The 19,963-nt window shown below is 38.6% G+C and overlaps 1 protein-coding gene across 2 annotated transcripts; it reads left to right on the forward strand.

The window, feature by feature from the left end:
• Positions 1 to 17,673: 17,673 nt before the first annotated feature.
• LOC122046641 (probable protein phosphatase 2C 10) lies at positions 17,674 to 19,402 on the forward strand. 2 transcript variants are annotated; one of them, XM_042607426.1, is made up of 5 exons: positions 17,674 to 17,852; positions 18,200 to 18,439; positions 18,502 to 18,778; positions 18,849 to 19,003; positions 19,072 to 19,402. In XM_042607426.1, exons 1-5 carry the CDS (start codon positions 17,775 to 17,777, stop codon positions 19,210 to 19,212), a joined length of 891 nt encoding a protein of 296 aa, XP_042463360.1. In that variant the 5' UTR covers positions 17,674 to 17,774; the 3' UTR covers positions 19,213 to 19,402. The 2 variants fall into 2 exon arrangements, with proteins under 2 accessions (XP_042463360.1, XP_042463361.1); XM_042607427.1 differs by having other exon boundaries at positions 17,685 to 17,852; positions 18,207 to 18,439.
• The last annotated feature ends 561 nt before the right edge of the window (positions 19,403 to 19,963 follow it).

A 19,963-nucleotide genomic window follows, 5' to 3' on the forward strand; every position in this document is an offset into this window, starting at 1 on the left:
ACGTCGTGTGGGCGATGATCTTCCAAGATGAAATCCACTCAAGCTTCTTCCAAGGCTTCCAAGATCCGGCCACCAACTAACCTCCAAGGGATGCTAGACAATAGAGCTTCCTTCTCTTCTTCTTCTCCTTCAAGCAACCGGCCACCAAGAGATCTCCACACCAAGATGCTGCCGACCACCAAGAGGGAAAACAAAAGGAGAGAAGAGAAAGAACAAGGGCTGACCACCAAGGAAGAATAGAGAGGAATAGAAGATGTGTTATGATGTGAGGCACCCCCTCCTTCTCTTTTATATTCCTTGGTCTTGTCAAAAAAGGAAAGTTTTATAACAAAAAATAAAACTTCCTTTTCTCCCATGACATGGTCGGCCACAAGCTTATGCTCCAAGCAAGGAAAGATTTTAAACAAAATTAAAATCTCTCTTTTAAAATCTCTTTTGTGGATAGTTATAAAAGGAATTAAAATCTCTCTCTTTTAAATCCTTTTATGGATATCTATAAAAGAAAAGATTTAAAATAAAACATGGTTTACAAAAAGGAAAGTTTTATAACAAAAATTAAAATCTTTCTTTCACATTATAGATAACTACAAATAAGGAAAGATTTCAAATCTCTCTTTTATTCCTTTTAGAAAGCTATAAAAGGAAAGATTTTAAAATTTAAAACTCTCTTTTAAAACGATCATAAAAGGAAAGTTTTTAACAAAATAAAAACTCCTTTTATTTCCTTTTGTGACCAATCTAAAAAAGGAAAGGTTTATATTAAAATCATCCTTTTAAATCCTTTTAATGGATCTCTATAAAAGGAAAGATTTTACAAAAAATAAAATTTCCTTTTCTTCTTATGTGTGGTCGGCCCCTTGCTTGGGCACCAAGCAAGGCTTGGTCGGCCCTAGCTTGGGCTCTAAAGCAAGGCTTGGTCGGCCCTAGCTTGGGCTCTAAAGCAAGGCTTGGCCGGCCCTAGCTTGGGCCTTAAGAATCTAGGCTTTTGGGTGGATATAAGGTTTTATAAATAAGAGGCTACAAGAGTAGTACCACTCAACCAAGCTGAAGAGGCTTGGCCGGCCCTAGCTTGGGCTCCAATCTTAGCTTGGCCGGCCCCTTGCTTGGTCTCCAAGCAAGGCTTGGCCGACCCTAGCTTGGGCCTTAAGAATCTAGGCTTTTGGGTGGATATAAGGCTTTATAAATAAGAGGCTACAACAGAGACCGAGAGGAGGAATTGGTTTTGGTCTCCGATGAGCTTGAGCTTCCCGTGTTCACCCTGAACACCCACCTCAAGTTCATCAATAATATATCATTCTACTAAAGAGTTATTATTGCACTACCGCATCAATCTCATATTACAATATGGGCTCCTTATTATCATGAGTGTGTCAGTCTCCCTGTGTTTAAGATATTGAATGCCCACTAATTAAATGAGTTACTGACAACTCACTTAATTAATATCTAGCTCCAAGAGTAGTACCACTCAACCTTATTGTCATGTCGGACTAAGTCCACCTGCAGAGTTTACATGACAATCCTTATGAGCTCCTCAATGGGGCATTATCAGCCTACATTACTAGGACACAGTTTCATTCTATAATCAACAACACACCATATAAATAATATTATTTCCCAACTTATCAGGTCTATTGATTTATTGAACTAAATTGCACCCTTTGATAAATTAAAGAAATAAATATTAAGTATATGTGCTTGGTATTATATCATGATTAAGAGTACACACTTCCATAATAACAGAGGTCTTGTTCTTTTAACAGTCAGTATAAAAAAAACAACCTCAAATGGTCCTGCTCAATACACTCAAAGTGTACTAGTGTAATTTACAGTCAAGATAAACTAATACAAAATTACACTACAACCACTCCAATGGTTGTTGAACCCCGTGGTAGTTTTGATGTGATCAACCAAGTTGGTTAGGTCCTGCTTTGTTTGATCCCTGTGTCTGAGTGTCTAGGAGCTTAGGAGCGTAGGAAGATGAGTGGAAGACGCAGCTAGCGATAAGGACGGCACGGGAAGGGAGACGACGGGCTCGGTGCGTCCGAAGGACGAGAGAGCTGTGGAAGAGTACTCTGGTGGAGCGAGAAGAACGTGCACGACGTTCGAGGGATGAGAAGCCGGACGGAAGCCTGCTCGAGGACAAGGCCGGGAATTGGGTTCGGGTGAGCCCTATTCCGGTTAGCCGCAATCACCCAAAAGATCGAAACGTCAGAAGTCAAAGCAAAGCAAAGAAGCAAGCTGGAATTCAAGCTGCCAGCTTGGAGGCACCTCCATCAGGCTTAGAGGTGCCTCCAGCTTGAAGGCGCCTTCAGCCTTGTTGAAGGCGCCTTCAACAGGTCAAAATTGACCGTTTGCGCTGCGGATAAAGTTTTATCCGCTCACCCCTTGGAGGCGCCTTGGACCTCTATTGGAGGCGCCCTGGACCTCCGAGATAGAATTTCCAGGGGCTATAAAAGAACCCCTGGAGCTAGGAATTCAATACAACTCAAGCAATCAATTGTGTAGCCATTCCTAGCAATAGTTCTAAGCTTCCAAAGTGTAAAAGGCTTCTTCGCCTTCAGTAAAGGAGATTCTTTTTAGTGCGCTTCTCATTGCCCTGGATTAACAACCTCCTTGGTTGTAACCAGGTTAAATTCCTATTTATTTTCTGTTTACTGCTTTATTACTTTACTGCTTTATTTACTATTGCACTAATTGAGTTGAAAGCACGAGAAGGGTATAGTTTATTTTTGTTTTCAGCAATTCACCCCCCTCTTGTCGGCCTCCGCTGCACCTACAATTGGTATCAGAGCCTGATCGCCTCAGAAGGACTAACCTCCAACTGAAGCACTACGATCAAGACGATGGCCGGAGCGAACATCCATCCCCCGAAGTTCGACGGAGACTTCGCCATATGGAAGCGCAAAATGGAGGTATTTTTTTAAACGGATTTTGATATTCTTATTACAATGAAATATGGTTTTGCAGCGCCGAAAGATAAAGAAGAAAATACATGGAGCAAGAAGGAGCAAGCCAATTTCGTCACCAACGGAAAGGCTGAGTTCCATCTACTCAGTGTACTGCCACCTCAGGAGGTAAATCGGATCGGAAGCTATGACTCCGCGAAAGATCTCTGGGAGAAATTCCTGGAGCTTCACGAAGGTACCTCCGAAGCGAAGCTAGCCAGGCGCGACATCCTCTGGACCCAGTTGACGAACCTCCGGATGAACCAAGGTGAGAAGGTAGCGCAACTCCAAGCGAGGATCAAAGAGCTGATAACTCAACTCAACAACCTTGGAGAAGAAGTAACAAACCGGGACTCGATCCGGTACGCGCTCAACGCTTTCCCGAGAACTCCCGATTGTGCCTCCTTAGTAGATGCATACTACATCTCTAAGGACTTCGAGGTAAGTACTTTAGAACAATTGTTTTCTACTTTTGAACTTCATGAATCTTGAGTTGCAGAGCCCAATGAAGTAGAGAAGACCAGTCAGAACATTGCCTTAAAGGCAAAAATAAATGGTTCTGGCTCAGAAGCCTCGGTCGACGAATCCGAAGCGGCATTACTGGTAAGACGCTTCAATAAATTTTTTAATACTAATAAGTTTAGATCGCAGAGGCATCAATGAAAGAAAAGGACGATTCGTTGCTACAACTGCAACGAAGAAGGGCACATCAAGGAGGACTGCCCAAAATTGAAGAGCAAACAGAAGGATAAGGAAAGGAGCAAGAATCCAGCTCGACCCAAACACAACCTAAAGGCCATGTGGGATGATTCATCGTCCTCTGAATCAGAAGTCGAAGAATTCTCGGGAATAGCACTGATGGCCAACCATCAGCTAGAAGAAACGTCTAGCTCAGAGATGAACATCGATGAAGGGGGAGGAATATCAGAAGAAGAAAGCAACAGTGAAGGGGGAGCATCACCAAATCAGGTAAGTAAGGTACGCAATCTAACCCCAACTCAGTCTTTTAAATTTATCATGTCTCTGTCCAAAGAATTAGATCAATTAGAAAAAGAAAATACTGAATTGAAATTGATCCTTACAAAAGCATGCCCAATAGAAAAGTATGATAATTTAAAGTTAGAAAATGAAAAATTAAAAGTTGAAATTGAGAAATTGAAATATCATGATGCATGCTTAAATAAATTTCCTAAATCAAAATTAAGAATTTATGGAAAATTAAATTGGTACATTAGAAAACACCAGGGTCAGCTTAGAAAAGTGTCAAAAAATCATGTACCCCCTAAGTTTTTGACCAACCCTGTGGGAAGGAACCTTTATTGGGTTCCAAAATGTTTGCTAGTTTAAATTTCTCTTTTAGTTAAAAGCTTACAGTGAGAAAATTAAACATTGAAATTCTTTATGGAAGCTTTGTCTAAGGAAGTGGTTGTTGCTCCAATAACCAAGAAGGCCTAGTGCCTCGCCACGACCTGAAAGCTAAAATATTGAAAGAAAATGTTTAATTAACTTTCTAAAAAAGTATTAAACAAGAATTAAATAATGCTTTGAAAGTTTTTTAAACATTTTTGAAAAATTCTAAAAAAAAATCGATTTTGACTTAGAAATTATTGTGAAAAAGTCATAGATTTTTTTTCTTCTTCGAATTTTTTTAAAATCTCAAATATTTTTAAAAATTAATTTTTCCTTGGAAAATTCAAAAATTCACTTGACTTGAAATTTTTTTTTAAAAAAATTCAAAAAATTTATTTGACTTAGAAAATATTTTCAAAAACCTCATTCTTACTTAGAAATTTTTTTTGAAAAATTCAATTTTCTGAGATATCATTTTTATTAAATAGAAATTTTATCTAAAGTTAAAGATTTTTTCTAAAATATTTTTTGAGTTATCACCCTGTTTTTGATGTGATCAAAGGGGGAGAGAACGGGACAAGTTAAGGGGGAGTTAGAAAGTTTAAAATTTTAATATTTTTCTAAAATGTGTTGCAATTTTATTTATTGAAAAACTTATGCTTAACATGCTAGTTTAGTAATTTTCCTTTAAAATTACTTTTTGTGTCTGTTTTTACCCTAACTTGAACTTGGGTTGATGCACATCAAAAAGGGAGAGATTGTTGAACCCCGTGGTAGTTTTGATGTGATCAACCAAGTTGATTATGTCCTGCTTTGTTTGATCCCTGTGTCTGAGTGTGCAGGAGCTTAGGAGTGCAGGAAGACGAGCGGAAGACGCAGCTAGCGAGAAGGACGGCACGGGAAGGGAGCCGATGGGCTCGGTGCGTCCGAAGGACGAGAGAGCTGCGGAAGAGTACTCCGGTGGAGCGAGAAGAACGTGTGCGGCGTTCGAGGGATGAGAAGCCGGACGGAAGCCTGCTCGAGGACAAGGCCGGGAATTGGGTTCGGGTGAGCCTTATTCTGGTTGGCCGCAATCACCCAAAAGATCGAAGCGTCGGAAGTCAAAGCGAAGCAAAGAAGCAAGCTGGAATTCAAGCTGCCAGCTTGGAGGCGCATCCATCATGCTTAGAGGCGCCTCCAACTTGAAGGCGCCTTCAACAGGTCAAAACTGGTCGTTTGCGCTGAGGATAAAGTTTTATCGGCTCACCCCTTGGAGGCGCCTTGGACCTCTGTTGGAGGCGCCCTGGACCTCCGAGATAAAATTTTCAGGGGCTATAAAAGGACCCCTGGAGCTAGAAATTAAATACAACTCAAGCAATCAATTGTGTAGCTATTCCTAGCAATAGTTCTAAGCTTCCAAAGTGTAAAAGGCTTCTCCGCCTTCAATAAAGGAGATTCTTTTTAGTGCGCTTCTCATTGCCCTGGATTAACAACCTCCTTGGGTGTAACCAGGTTAAATTCCTATTTCTTTTCTGTTTACTACTTTATTACTTTACTTCTTTATTTACTATTACACTAATTGAGTTGAAAGCACGAGGAGGTTATAGTTTATTTTTGTTTTCAGCAATTCACCCCCCTCTTGCCGGCCTCCGCTACACCTACAATGGTTTGCCTCATTCCATCTTGGTTGTGAGCTACTATTTATAATTTATAAGGAACTGATAACATGATCTTCGGTGTGTCTCCTCACACCATGTTATCTACAATATAAATTAAATGGACAACTACACTTAGCATAAATGTAGACATTTGACCAATGTGATTCTTATTTCAAAATAATTGCTTATACAAGAAAGCTAGATTTTTAGTATACACTCTAACAATTTGTGATAATCTCATATGAGACAGCTTCAGGATTCTCCATCGGATCCATTTCTAGATCTACTTCGAACATTTCCAAGTCCTCTTCAGACTCTTCAGGATCATCTTCACCCATATGGTGAAGTAGTTCCTCATATAGTTCTGAATATATGGCGCGCCCTTCATGACATCCTTATATATAGTCTACTATCACCCTAGGATACTCTGGAAATGAACATATTAAAACCTAGATCCTATAACTGTCCAGGACTGAAAAATTTTCTTGCTCAAGTTTCCAAAATAGTCTATCAAGCTGTCTAACATGTCGATCGACTCCATAAATAGAGTTATACTCTCTCTCCTGAATCTCCTCCCTGAGCTGGTTTCGTCGCACTTTGCAATGAGCCAATGTGGTAATTGTCCTCACTATCTAAAAAATTAAAATTAAATAAGTCAGTACAAAATTGACTAACCAGTACAAAATCAGTTTAATTCAATTTATATAGGCATAGAGCCATCATTATAAATCAAGAAAAATAAATATTCTCGATTTTCAGGAGTTTAAGTCGATTAGCCTATTAGATCGGACAATCAAGAATCTAGATCCTAAGCTTAGTCCATTGTTTTTGTTAGAACTAGTCTAATTGGGCATAAATTTCTGACCTATTTTCTGACCTATTTTCTGTTATTATTTAAATATAAGCTCATTTAAGTCAATCTCAGACTTGTTGATCAAACTCATGTTCATTTGATTAATCCAATGCCCATTGAATTAAGTTTGACCCATTAGAATAATTTTTTTTTTAATCACATCTGACCCATTAGGTAATTTGATCAAATCCGGCCTATTAGAATGAATCTGGTCTGATTTGATTAGCCCGACTCATGCAATTAAATTATCTCAATTAATTCAATAATAAAATGATCTGGTTAAACCAATCAATGGTTTGAATCAGATCTAGATATTATTGAATCAAACTGGTCTAATTAAATTAACCAATAGTTTGAACTAGACATGGGTTTGATTAAACCAAACTAGTATAGTTCAATTTTTAATTAATCGAACTTTAATTTATCAATCTCAATTGATTAAATAGAGATTGAATCTATTCACGCATGTTTTAGGGTTCATGCATGAATTACGGTTCATGAAAAGATTGATTTAATTGATTAAGAATTTAATTGATTAAAATTTCTATTTTTTCTCAAACAATGTATTTGGTGGATGAACAGTAACTCATACTATTCATCGTTGTTTAATTGATTACTTAGATTGATTAAAAATCTATTTAATTGATTACAACTGTGCTTGAATCGATTACACCAATCGACTACACAGATTTACTGTGTTTCGTCAATGTAATCGATTACATAGATTTTAAATCGATTAAGATCTGTTTTAATCAATTAGTTTAATAGATTAAACTTCTTCTTCTCTTATCTGCCGCAACCGCGACACTCACTTCTTTTGTCGTGGGACGCGATTGCCATGACTATCAATCGTCAGTCTCCCGACGTGGTCGCCGACACTCTCCGACCTTGGAAGCCGATAGCTAGCAATCTCTTAGGGCTCAACAACTGCAGCAGATTGTGACTGATCTCGCCTAGCGACTGCGGAAGAGACATTTCTTTTCGACGAAAAGACATGTTTCATGCTTAGGCATCACTCTGATACCATTGTTGCCTCTAATATGCATGAAACACAAGATAAAACTGTAAACCACTCACAGTGATCTCCCGAGAAAAAATCGAAGAAGATGCCGTCGAAGATGTTGCTGTAGTCACCGAGAAGATCACCGTTTGGAATCTCCTCAGATTTTCCACAAACTAAATTCCGACAGTACATTCTCTTTTCCCACCGTCGCATCCACTGTACACTCTCCGATCATCCCCGATTGCTCTTGGACGCGTCAATATATAAGAAGAAAGCATCGTTTACAAACCGATGCTTTGATGGCCCTTAATCGCAGTAAACGTTGAGGGAGATGAACCAATCATCTCCTCAATGTTTAACGTTGAGGGAGATGAATCAATCATCTTCTAAAAATTTAACGTTGCAAATATCTTACAATATCTGCAACATCCAATAGCAACGACGCCGCTGCCTGGCAAGGTGACGTTGCTGCTTGGCGAGGCAACGATCGCTTTGGAGGCTTTGATTGAGCTTTTTTTGTGGAATAGGAAAGCATAGGCTTAGGGTTACTTTTGATTGAGCTTCCTTGGTTGTTGTGGAGTGTAGAGGATGTAGCTTGCTGCTGAGAAGGAAGGAGACAAGGTTGTAACTTCAACTTACGAAAAGAGAAGGAGACGAAGGATGCACTGCTGCAGAGAGGAGAAGGAAGCGCCTCTGCGGAGAGAAGGAAGGAGGGTGTAACTTCTGTTGAAAATATGTTCTAAATGCATGATAGACGAATTAATTAAATGCGGTAAAAACTTACAACGATCTCCCGCAGATCCGCAATTGGCAATGACAAAACTCACTGTCGGAAGAGCGATCACAGGATCGGAAAGCCCTCTGCAATTCCATAAACCAAATCCTGTCGTCTTGGATGTTCTCCTCTTACTCTCGTCGCACACTCGCAATTTCACTCACCCTGAGCCTTGGACGGACCCCCTTTATATAGGGAAATACACTAGGGGCATAATGGACTTTTCCATTATGAGTAGTGGGGAACATGGCCACATTCCCCACTATCCCCATTTCCAACATCTCCCACTCGTCCAAGGTAAGTCACTAAGACTAGTTCATTCAGGTAAGTCACAAAGACTTAATAAGTCACATAGACTATTAGAGAGTTTGGTCATATAGACCATATGAGAACATCCAATCCATACTTAGAGAAAATGGTTCGTGCGACAGCAAGCACACTGAGCGATAGTTGCTAAGAAGATTGTTACACCTTGACTTAGTCGCTCGTTGAGCAATCAATGCTAATAAAGTTGTTACACTTTGCTTAGCTGCTCAAATAAATTAGAGACACACTCTTCATGGCACATAGCCTCTTTCCTGGTGGCACATAGCCTTTATCCAGAATCCATCCAATCTTCAAGTGACACACAGTCATTATCTTGAAGATATCCATGTCTTGCTATTTACCCAGATTAAATAATTTTCATTTACATCGATATGAACATCTCTAATCCCTTATAATGACCATTATGCCATGAGCATGTTCCATATCCAATATTCACATTCATTTCCGTACATAACAGAAATGGGTCGACCAGTGAATAACAACAAAAGATGTAAATATATTTAATCTTCCTTTTTAGCTAGAATCAATTCATTTTAATCAGTCGCTTTCCTAGTTATACTCCATAGACCGAATCATCCATAGCCATAGGATACACGCTAAAGTAGCATACACTGATTAAAACTTCAAGTAAACAACTAAATAGTCACTAAGGAAAAAAATTAAGATTAACATATAATCTCAAAGGTCTCACATAGTAGAGAAACAGAGATTTATTCTCCTACTACCTTTATCATCGCAATAGCACATGTGGTATGAATCACATGCTACGATGTTATTCTCTTTACTAAAAAGAGTGCATGTTGTCTTCAAATTTAACATCGTACAGATTTTGATCTAGACATACCTAACGTCTAATCCTGAATTCAACATATGAATTCTAATCTGGCTTTCAACAGGTTCAGTAAATGGTGGGTTCATTTACTTCGATCATTATTTACACATAAATGATCTCATCTTGACACAATTATCAAGGCGACCTCAACTTATGAATCTATCTCTAATTTCAGCTACATAAGCTGTTCCATAAGTAACAGTCTTAACTCTATTTGTACTTAACAAATAGAGATGATTGTCCATGTGAGTGGACCAATCTCCACCTGCCAACATGTTCACCGAGATCTTATATGAATGTAACAAATACAACATATACACTGAATAAATTATGGCAAATTACACAATCATAACACAAAGTTTGATTGTTATTTCAATATTGTTACATTCTACGAAGTTCCAAAGACTTTACATGTTCTTTAAATGACTCTTTAGTCATTGGCTTAGTAAAAGGATCTGCAAGCATAACACGTGTAGGGACATACTCAAGAATGACTTTTCTTTTAGCCACAATATCCCTTACAAAATTATATTTAATTTCTATATGTTTGCATTTGCTATGATATTTGGGATCCTTGGAAAAAAGCTATTGCAGCTTGACTGTCACAGTAGACAGTTACTGGACTCCCACTATTCTCAGCAATTTTCAGATGCTTCAGAAACCTTCTCAACCAGACTGCTTCTTGCACAGCTGTTGAACATGCCACATATTCAGCTTCCATAGTCGACAAAGCTACACAAGCTTGTTTCTTGCTGTTCCAGGAGATGGCGCCACCATTCAGCAAGAATGCATAGCCTGATGTGGATTTTCTATCATCCAGGTCTCCAGCCCAATCTGCATCTGAATAACCTTTCAGACTCATTTCTGATCCTTGAAAACAGAGACAATAATCTGTTGTCGCCTTCAGATATCTGAATATCCTTTTTACTGCCTTCCAGTGTCTCGGTCCTGGGTTTGACTGGAAGCGACTGACCAAGCCCACAACATAGCTGATATCGGTACATGTACACAACATAGTGTACATCAAACTACCAATAGCACTGGCATATGATTTTTTATTCATCTCAGCTATTTCCTCTAGAGTTTTAGGACACATACTCTTGCTCAACATAGTACCTTTCACAATAGGTGTATGTTCTATGTTGCAATTAGACATGCTGAAATGATGTAACATCTTATTTATATAAGACTCTTGTGACAGACCCAAAAGTCTTTTAGGACGATCTCTTATGATCTTCACCCCTAAGATGTATTCAACTTCTCCCATATCTGTTGTATCAAATTGTGATGACAGTCACTTCTTGACTTCATTCACATACCCTATGTCATTTCCAGCTATCAGCATATCATCAACATATAATGATAAAATGACATACTTTCCTTTTTCCAGTTTCAGGAAAACACAATGATCCTCATTGATCATCTCAAAACCATAAGATAAAACGACTTCGTTAAATATTATGTTCCATTGTCTTGACGCTTGCTTTAGCCCATATATAGACTTTCTAAGTCTACATACTTTTTGCTCTTGACCTTCAGCAATGAAACCTTCTGGTTGAACCATATAGATTTCTTCGTCAAGATCACCATTAAGGAAAACGGTTTTTACATCCATTTGATGTAATTCTAAGTCATAATGTGCCACAAAGGCCAAAATAACTCTTATTGATACAAATTTCACTACGGGAGAAAATGTCTCTTCAAAGTCAATACCCTCCATTTGGGTATATCCTTTTGCAACTAAACGAGCTTTGTATCTGTTAATCGATCCATCTGCTTTCCTCTTTATTTTGAGAATCCATTTATTCTCAATAGCCCTTTGGCCTGGAGGAAGATCGACTAAGTCCCAAACATGATTTTGAATCATGGACTCCATCTCTTCAACCATTGCAGCTTTCCATTTTTCTCTAACTCTACATCCCAATGCTTCCTCAATGGATTGAGGCTCGTCGTCGTCAATTGGAAGTGTAACCAATGCCTCGTTCTCAATATCAAACCTCTTCTTAGGTTTGATCTTACGAACACTTCTCCGTAAGTTGGGCTGTTGAGAAGTCAACTCATGACTCGGCATATCACTCCCACTCGGTTGACTAGACTCAGGTATCCCTTTTGACACCTCTCTTGTTGATAATATCTCATCCTCCTCAAATAGAGGAACATTTTTATCAACATCACCTCTGATTGGGAACTCTGTTTCGAGAAAAGTCGCATCTCTCGAGTCTATTTCGGAAATGGTTCCATCTAGTTGCTCACCTATGAAAACATAAATTTTGGAGGTCTCATGATATCTTATAAAGATACATTTCTTACCTCTAGGCCCTAGTTTTCCATTCTTGTGAGAACTATCATGAACATAAGCAGCTGACCCCCAAGGTCTCAGATTACTCAAATCTAGTTTTCTGTCTGTCCAACGTTCATATGGGGTAGATGGAACTGACTTTGAAGGCACTTTGTTAAGTATATAGGCTGCAGTTAATAATGCATCTCCCCAATAGGAGATTGGCAAATTAGCTTGCGCCATCATAGACCTAACCATTTCAAGAAGAGTCATATTTCTTCTTTCAGCTACCCCATTTTGCTGTGGAGTTCCAGGGATTGTCAGCTGTCTAATAATCCCTCTATCATTACATATTGTCTTGAACATATCAGACAAATACTCCCCACCACGGTCAGTGCGAAAAGTCTTAGCTTTACGTTCCGTTTGATTCTCAACTTCGTTCATATAACGAATGAAGCAATCTAATGCTTCGGATTTGTGAGAAATCAAATACACATGACCGAACCTAGAGAAATCATCGATAAATGTAATGAAATAGGAAGCTCCATGTCTAGCCTTCACATTCATTGGACCACAAATGTCCAAATGAATTAACTGCAATGTTGATTCAGATCTAATAGCCTTACCAAATGGTTTCCTAGTTGCTTTTCCAACAAGACAATGCTCACATATAGACAATTGAATTTTAGCTCGAGTGCCCAATAGACCCTCTCTAGCTAACTGATTCATTCGTTCTTGTCCTATGTGTCCTAATCTAGCATGCCAAACCTCATCAGTTATATCTGCATCACTAGTTAAAGCAATGTTTGAAAAACAACCATCAATAGCATAATTGACATCTGGTTCTACATCAAGAACCATAAAACCATTTGTTAAAAAACCATATCCGATTGACACTGAGTCAATCTTAAGTTCAACAGGCCGATTGTAAAAATTAATACAATACCCTAAATCAAGAAGACACGTAACGGAAACAAGATTCCGTCGAATTTCAGGAGCATACAGGACATCATGTAGAAATAAAACTCTACCACCACGTAGGTTGAGTTTGCAAGTGCCGACTCCTTTGACTTCAACTCTTGCATTATTTCCCACATAGATCCACTTGTTGCCAGCTGGTACCCGACGGTACTCAACAAATGTAACTCGTTCCCAAGCTACATGGTTGGTTGCTCCCGAATCTATAATCCACAAAGGATAAGAATCAGCTAACAACACTGAACTAGCGACAAAATGCTCTTGAAAAGAAGACACACTTGGATTTACCTTTTTCTGCTCAGTGCACTCCCGAGCAAAGTGGCCCTTTTTGCCACAGTTAAAACAAGTCAACTTGTTTTTAGGTTTCTTTCCAGTTTTCTTGACTATCTTCTTGATTGGGCCTTGTCCCACAACAGCAGCTTCCCTCTTCTTTCCCTTCCCTTTCTTGAACCATTTCTTTTTCTTGGATCCATATGATCCAGCAGAACCTACAGCCACAAAAGCTTGTCCAGGAATCCTCGCGGATTCAACTCTCTCCGCCTCCAATTCTACATGGCGTGAGACGTCAGTGAAAGTCTTGATACTCTCACTGTGAGTTAAGGTCTGCTTCATGGTCTCCCAAGAATCTGGAAGTGAACGTATAACTGCTTGAACCTGTTGTTCATCAGTCAACTCATGACCAGCAGTTTTAAGCTCCCGAATCATGTTCGACATCTCCCTAAGGTGTTGAACCATTGATACATTTGGACGCTTTTTGTAGCTGTCAAACTTGATTGTCAGCTGTCGAAGCTTGCTCAGACTTAGTCCACTATATTTTTCTTTAAGGGCTACCCATACTTCATGAGCTGTAAGATATGACTCATACTCAAAAGCTAGGTCGTCTACCATTGAACTAATCAATATACCCTTTGCAGTGGAGTCATTTTTCTTCCATGCCTTATAGGCATCAAGATCTCGTCTGTGTTGTGCAGTGGGACCATCTACAGGTACTTCCATAACCTGATTTACACCCTCTAGAACTTCTTGTTCCTCAAGTACATATTGTATCCTGAGGTGCCAGATCTTGTAGTTATCCCCATTAAGTTTTTCACCTTTGTTGAGTTCAGCTATTATGTTTTTGGTTGTCATAATCTATCATAAATAAACAAATTATTTAGTATTCAGTGTATATCATATGTATGCAATTTATGATTGACTTAATATTACTTTGAGTTGGTTTACAAAATCAAGTGACAACTATGTTTTCACTCATCATCCGTATGACCAATCAAATTAATATTAATCAATTCTATTACATACATCCCAACAAATGAACTAATCATTTATAATATCATGAATTCATTAATTAAATGAACTAATCATTTAATATATCATGAACTAATCATACATCATGTCAAGCAAACAGCATAAATAAATGAACATATCATTAATATAAAATTATGCTGCAAATTGTTAACATATAACTAACTGACATGAATGAAATGGACTAACTATTGTTCATACAAAACGACAATAAAAATAACAGAACTCTAATAAACTAAATAGACAACTACCACTCCCACTAGGACAGACACTAGTGCAGTAACCAAAATAATCCCTCTCAGCCTGGACTCATTTGGGGTAATCCCAGGCAAGACAGCTTCAAGAGTTTCAATTGGATCCCACACACACTCTCCCAGATCCTCTTCAGATTCATCTGGATCTTCAGGCTCTTCTGAATGCTCTTCAGATTCTTCTGGATCCTCCTCTGGAGGATCTTCAGGATCTTCTGAATCCTCTTCAGATTCATCTGGATCCTCCTCTGGGTCTTCAGGACCCCAATAGAGATGAAGCAACTATCTGCACATCTCTGAATACGAGATGTGCCTATCATAATCATCCCAAAGTTGGAATGCTATCTGCCTAAGGTTTTCTGCCAGTGAATAGACTAGAGCAAATCTTCTGTGTGTGTCTTCGACTGGAAATTCTTCTCGCTCGAGTTTCCAGAATAACCGATCGAGCCGACCAATAAGCCATCCGAGTCCTTGAACAGGGTCGAAATCAAGCTCCTTAATCTCCTCCCAAAGCTAATGTTGTCGTAAATCACGACTAGCCATCTGAAAAATTGAAAATAAATAAGTCAGTACAAAATCGGCTTATTTCAATTTATACAGGCATAGTACCAACATAATAAATCAAGAAAAATAAATCTTCTCGATTTTCAGGAGTTTAAGTCAACAATTAGAACTAATCTAATTGGCCAGACCCATCGGATTGGTAGATTAGGGATCCAGATCCTAAGCTTGGTCCATTGTCTTTAATTAGAACTAATCTAATTGGACAGGGATTTTTGTACCTATGTTCTGTTACTTTTTCTCTAAGTCCATTTCAACCAATTTCAGACTTATTGATCAAACTCAGGTCCGTTTGATCAAACCAATGCCCATTAGTTTAAGTCCGACCAATTAGAACAAATCTAATTGTTTTGATCAAATCTGACCTAATAGAACAAATCTGGTCATTTGATCATATTTGGTCCAAGTCCAATTAATTAACCCAAATTGATTTTGGGTTTGGATCAAATTGGTTCGGTTAAACCAACTAATGATTTAAACCTGAACCGGATCTAAGTGGACCAAAATTACACTTGATCATTTATCATAAATGACAAATTAATTGAACTTATTTTCAATTAATTACTGTATGCACCCAAATTGAAAGTAATGCTACGGTACAGTAGGCATGTATTAGCATATTTCAATGATGCATTATTTGACAAACAAAAAATTATACTTTAATTAACATGCATGCAATAATTGATAATGAAACATTATCATTTTTTTTAAATTTAATTGCATGCAACATGAAACATTATCATCTTTGCTCATGTTTTTTTTAAAATCAAACTTTTTCTCACACGAAGCATTATGCTTCGTTATCGCCGTTTTCTATGCCTTATGCTCTCACGTTCGCACGCTGCTCAAGCCACGCACGCCACGCACCGCGACGGACACAGTCGCCGGCCACGAAGGCCACTGACGCATCGTCGACTAGCCAGAATACCTTCACTGACCTTTGCCGGCTCCAGTAAAAATCACGAAATCATCACGATTTTCTATCTTGGCAACAACAGTGCTAACGTTGGCAAAACGACTCAATCGCTGAAATTGCAACCCAGTTGCAAGTCTTCCTGTGACCTTATTGTCGGCAACCATCGGAGACAAACTCCGTTCCATATCCCTTCTTTCGAGATGGTGACTCTTACCAGCGACCCCGTCGCTGGTGTACAACGTTGTATGCTACGACACATTAGTCGTGAAAAATAACGACGACATGAGAAAAAACATCCGAACGACGATTTCATAATTCGTCTCTATGCATTTAGAAATAACTACGCGCTCTGATACCAATGTTGAAAATATGTTCTAAATGCATGATAGACGAATTAATTAAATGTGGTAAAAACTTACAGCGATCTCCGCAGATCCGCAATTGCCAATGACGAAACTCGCTGTCGAAAGAACGATCACAGGATCGGAAAGCCCTCCGCAATTCCACAAACCAAATCCCGCCGCCTTGGATGTTCTCCTCTTACTCTCGTCGCATACTCGTAATTTCACTCACTCTCAGCATTGGACGGACCCCCTTTATATAGGGAAATACACTAGGGGTATAATGGATTTTTCCATTATGAGTAGTAGGGAACATGGCCACATTCTCCATTATCCCCATTTTCAACAGCTTCAACTTATGGATAGGGAAGAAGTCAAAGAGATGAGGTGTAGTCGCTACGGAGAGGAGAAGCGAGAAGGATGCGCTGCTGGCCCACTACGAAGAGGAAGGAGAAAGAGACACATTTAGGGTATAGAGTAAAAAGAAATTAAAACACATTGTATTTTTTTTTTTTAACCTGGGTCCAGTTGCGTACAATGTACCTGAGTAAGCTCAGCCCCTGGCAATATTAAACTCATAAACTGACACAACAAAACAAATTATTGATTCCGTTGATTTCACTTGTAAATATTAAAAATAATTTTCTACAATTATTCATATCAAAAATAGGAAATCAAAACTCATCGTTGTTAAATAAGGAGACGACAGTTGGAAAAATATTATTGATAAAAAATTCTTCAAAATCTAAAGACATAAAAGATAAAAAAATAATTTCAAAATAATAATAAAATTGTTCGGAGCCTTCAAGCAGACCTTAAACTTTATATTTTTAGGCTCAAGATGAGATTGTTATTAGTCTTAAGTTTTGATTTGATGTATAATACGGTCAATATTCAATTTAAAAAGTATGACAAATTTAGGTATACCATCAGATTTATGATCGTCTGATCCTATAAAATTCTTTTATTAGTTATTAAAATAAATGTTCAGCCAAGAAGTATAGTATTTTTAGTTTCACGTTTTATTTAGAAAAAAATTATAAATATATCTGAATGATAAATTTAATTAATTTTATTAACTAATCTTAGGATGACTGATTAAGTCTTATAAATTTTTTATATCATTTATCAAGATAAATTAAGAAATATTTATAATTAACAGTTAAGAAGTATAGTATCTTTTAGTTTTTATGTGCCTACTCCGCGTTGTAAAGTTATTTAGGTAAATTGTGGAAGAAGATTTTAATTTTATATTTTAAATTTAATGTCTTTCAGCATCAAAGTCAACGAGGGCACAAGAAAGTCTCGGTGATTTATTCGCTGTAGCCGACGACTCCGACGACTCGCAGTCGTTTGTACTACTCTTCAAAGAGACGGACCGACTGCTTCTTGCTTCCTGCTTCCGACGCGCAAATCTCCTTCCCAATGCTTCCCCATCCCTTCCGAAACCTCTCTTTTGATTTCTGCTCCGGATGGAAAGGGGACTGGGGGATCTTCCGACTGGTAAGCGAAGTTCTGGTGTTTTACTCTCTTGGCTTCGGTGCGCGTGATTTAATTCTACTCGTTGAATTTTCTATTTCCCAATCGGGAACGTGGGTTTGCCTTACAAAATCTGGGATTTTGATACTCGATCTTCCTTCAAAATCGCATCTTGGCGTCGCAGCGAACGGGTTAGGGAGTCGGCGTGGAGAAAAAACGCTAGTCTTTGTCAATCTTTTGCGAGAATTTACCGATTTTGAGCTGTGTGGAATTTCACCTCTATCATCGTTCTTATGGATTAACGAGGCTTCCAATTGCATTAGTAGCTAGGGTTTTACTCCTTTCCGATTCCTTCCAATTTGGGCATTCAGCTTGCAGGACCTTCGTTGACTGTTGGTAAAGGTAGAAGCTCAAACAGTCGCACCAGGATTAGCTATGGCTATAGTCTGCTAAAAGGAGCAGCAGATCATCCCATAGAGGATTATCATGTAGCCAAATTCATCAACGTCGGAGATCAGGAACTTGGTCTATTTGCGATCTTCGATGGCCATTCAGGAGACAGCGTTCCTGCTTATTTACAGGATCATCTGTTCACCAATATTCTGGAGGAGGTAAGTTTCGTTGCTCTTTTGTTTCTAATGTGATGGATCATCGAATACAAAATTCTTCACAGGAAGAGTTGTGGCGCGATCCTGATGCAGCGATCAGAAGGGCCTACGAGAGGACCGACAACGAGATACTTTCTCACAGTCTAGATTTGGGGAGAGGTGGATCCACCGCAGTCACTGCGATCGTCGTAAACGGCACCAAATTGTGGGTGGCGAATGTTGGGGATTCGAGAGCTGTTCTTGCAAGGCGAGGCGAGGCCATCCAGATGTCGATCGATCACGAACCGAATTCTGAACGAGAGAGTATCGAAACGAGAGGTGGCTTTGTTTCTAACCTTCCAGGTGAGGAGGAGTAATAGAATCTTGATGGAGGTTCATTAGATTTGCTTAATCTTTGTTGATTAACTTCCAGGCGACGTGGCGAGAGTTAATGGGCAGTTAGCAGTTTCGCGGGCTTTCGGGGACAAGAATCTGAAAGCACAAGTAAGATCAGATCCTGATGTACGAGTTGAAGATGCGAACTCCGAGACTGAGCTGCTCATCCTTGCGAGCGATGGCGTCTGGAAGGTGATCGATTCAAACTGTGTTTTGAGCGATTTCTTTTGCAGGCATTTGAACTCTGGTAGATTTCACAGGTTTTGAGCAATCAGGAGGCCGTTGACCTTGTAAGAAAAATCAAGAACCCATTAGCAGCAGCTCGGAGGTTGACTCTGGAGGCCTTTAAGAGAGAGAGTAAAGACGACATATCGTGCATTGTCGTTCGCTTCAATGGTTAAGCTTTTTCAGAGGATGGAATCGAGATTAAGTATTGGTTTCCTTTTTGTACAATTAAGATTGCCGTATTAAGTTATATGTTTTCTATGAAAATGTGACTATGAAGTGGACAAATCTTTGCCAGCCCTGTTGCTGTAGGATCTGCTTTATCGGTTTAATATCAAATTCTCTGTGACCCATCGTCTTCTTGTCCGCCTTTGATATGTCATACAATTAACAGAACAACTCGAGTTCTTCTTTTCCAAGTAAGAAGAAGCAGTAGAAATTGAGACAAGAAAAAAATAGTCATCCTGATAAATCCAAAAACTAAGAGTACAAAATTTTACATAGCTAGATTAAGAAATTTTAAATCATTATTATAAATAAATGATTATCATAAATATATATAATCTAATATCCCTATTCAAACTTACAATGCTACAACTAGAAACATTGAGAGTTTATTAGATAAAAAATAAAAGTGTGAAACGGAATAAACCTTGGTAAACATAACAACTATATGTAGCGATGAAGGAACAAAAGGCAACGTGATAATGTCAAACTGTAGATGATGATAAGTGAGATGACAATCATTCTTAATATACTTCATTCTCTCATGAAAAATTGTATTGCGCACAATCTGAATGACACTCTGATTATCATAATGAAAGATAGTAGGTTGTTGAAAAAAAATTCTCATATCTGCAAGCAACCAACGTAACTAAACAATGTCACATGTGGTAGTAGCTATGACACGATACTTAGCTTCTGTTG

Source organism: Zingiber officinale, chromosome 2B (genome assembly GCF_018446385.1).
Source record: "Zingiber officinale cultivar Zhangliang chromosome 2B, Zo_v1.1, whole genome shotgun sequence".
Lineage (NCBI taxonomy): Eukaryota > Viridiplantae > Streptophyta > Magnoliopsida > Zingiberales > Zingiberaceae > Zingiber > Zingiber officinale.

Coding starts and splice junctions, on each gene's coding strand:
- LOC122046641 (XM_042607426.1), top strand. CDS start 17,775: ATGCTTCCCCATCCCTTCCGAAACCTCTCTTTTGATTTCTGCTCCGGA. Junction 18,440..18,501: donor TCACCAATATTCTGGAGGAG/GTAAGTTTCGTT, acceptor AATTCTTCACAG/GAAGAGTTGTGGCGCGATCC. Junction 18,779..18,848: donor CTTTGTTTCTAACCTTCCAG/GTGAGGAGGAGT, acceptor ATTAACTTCCAG/GCGACGTGGCGAGAGTTAAT.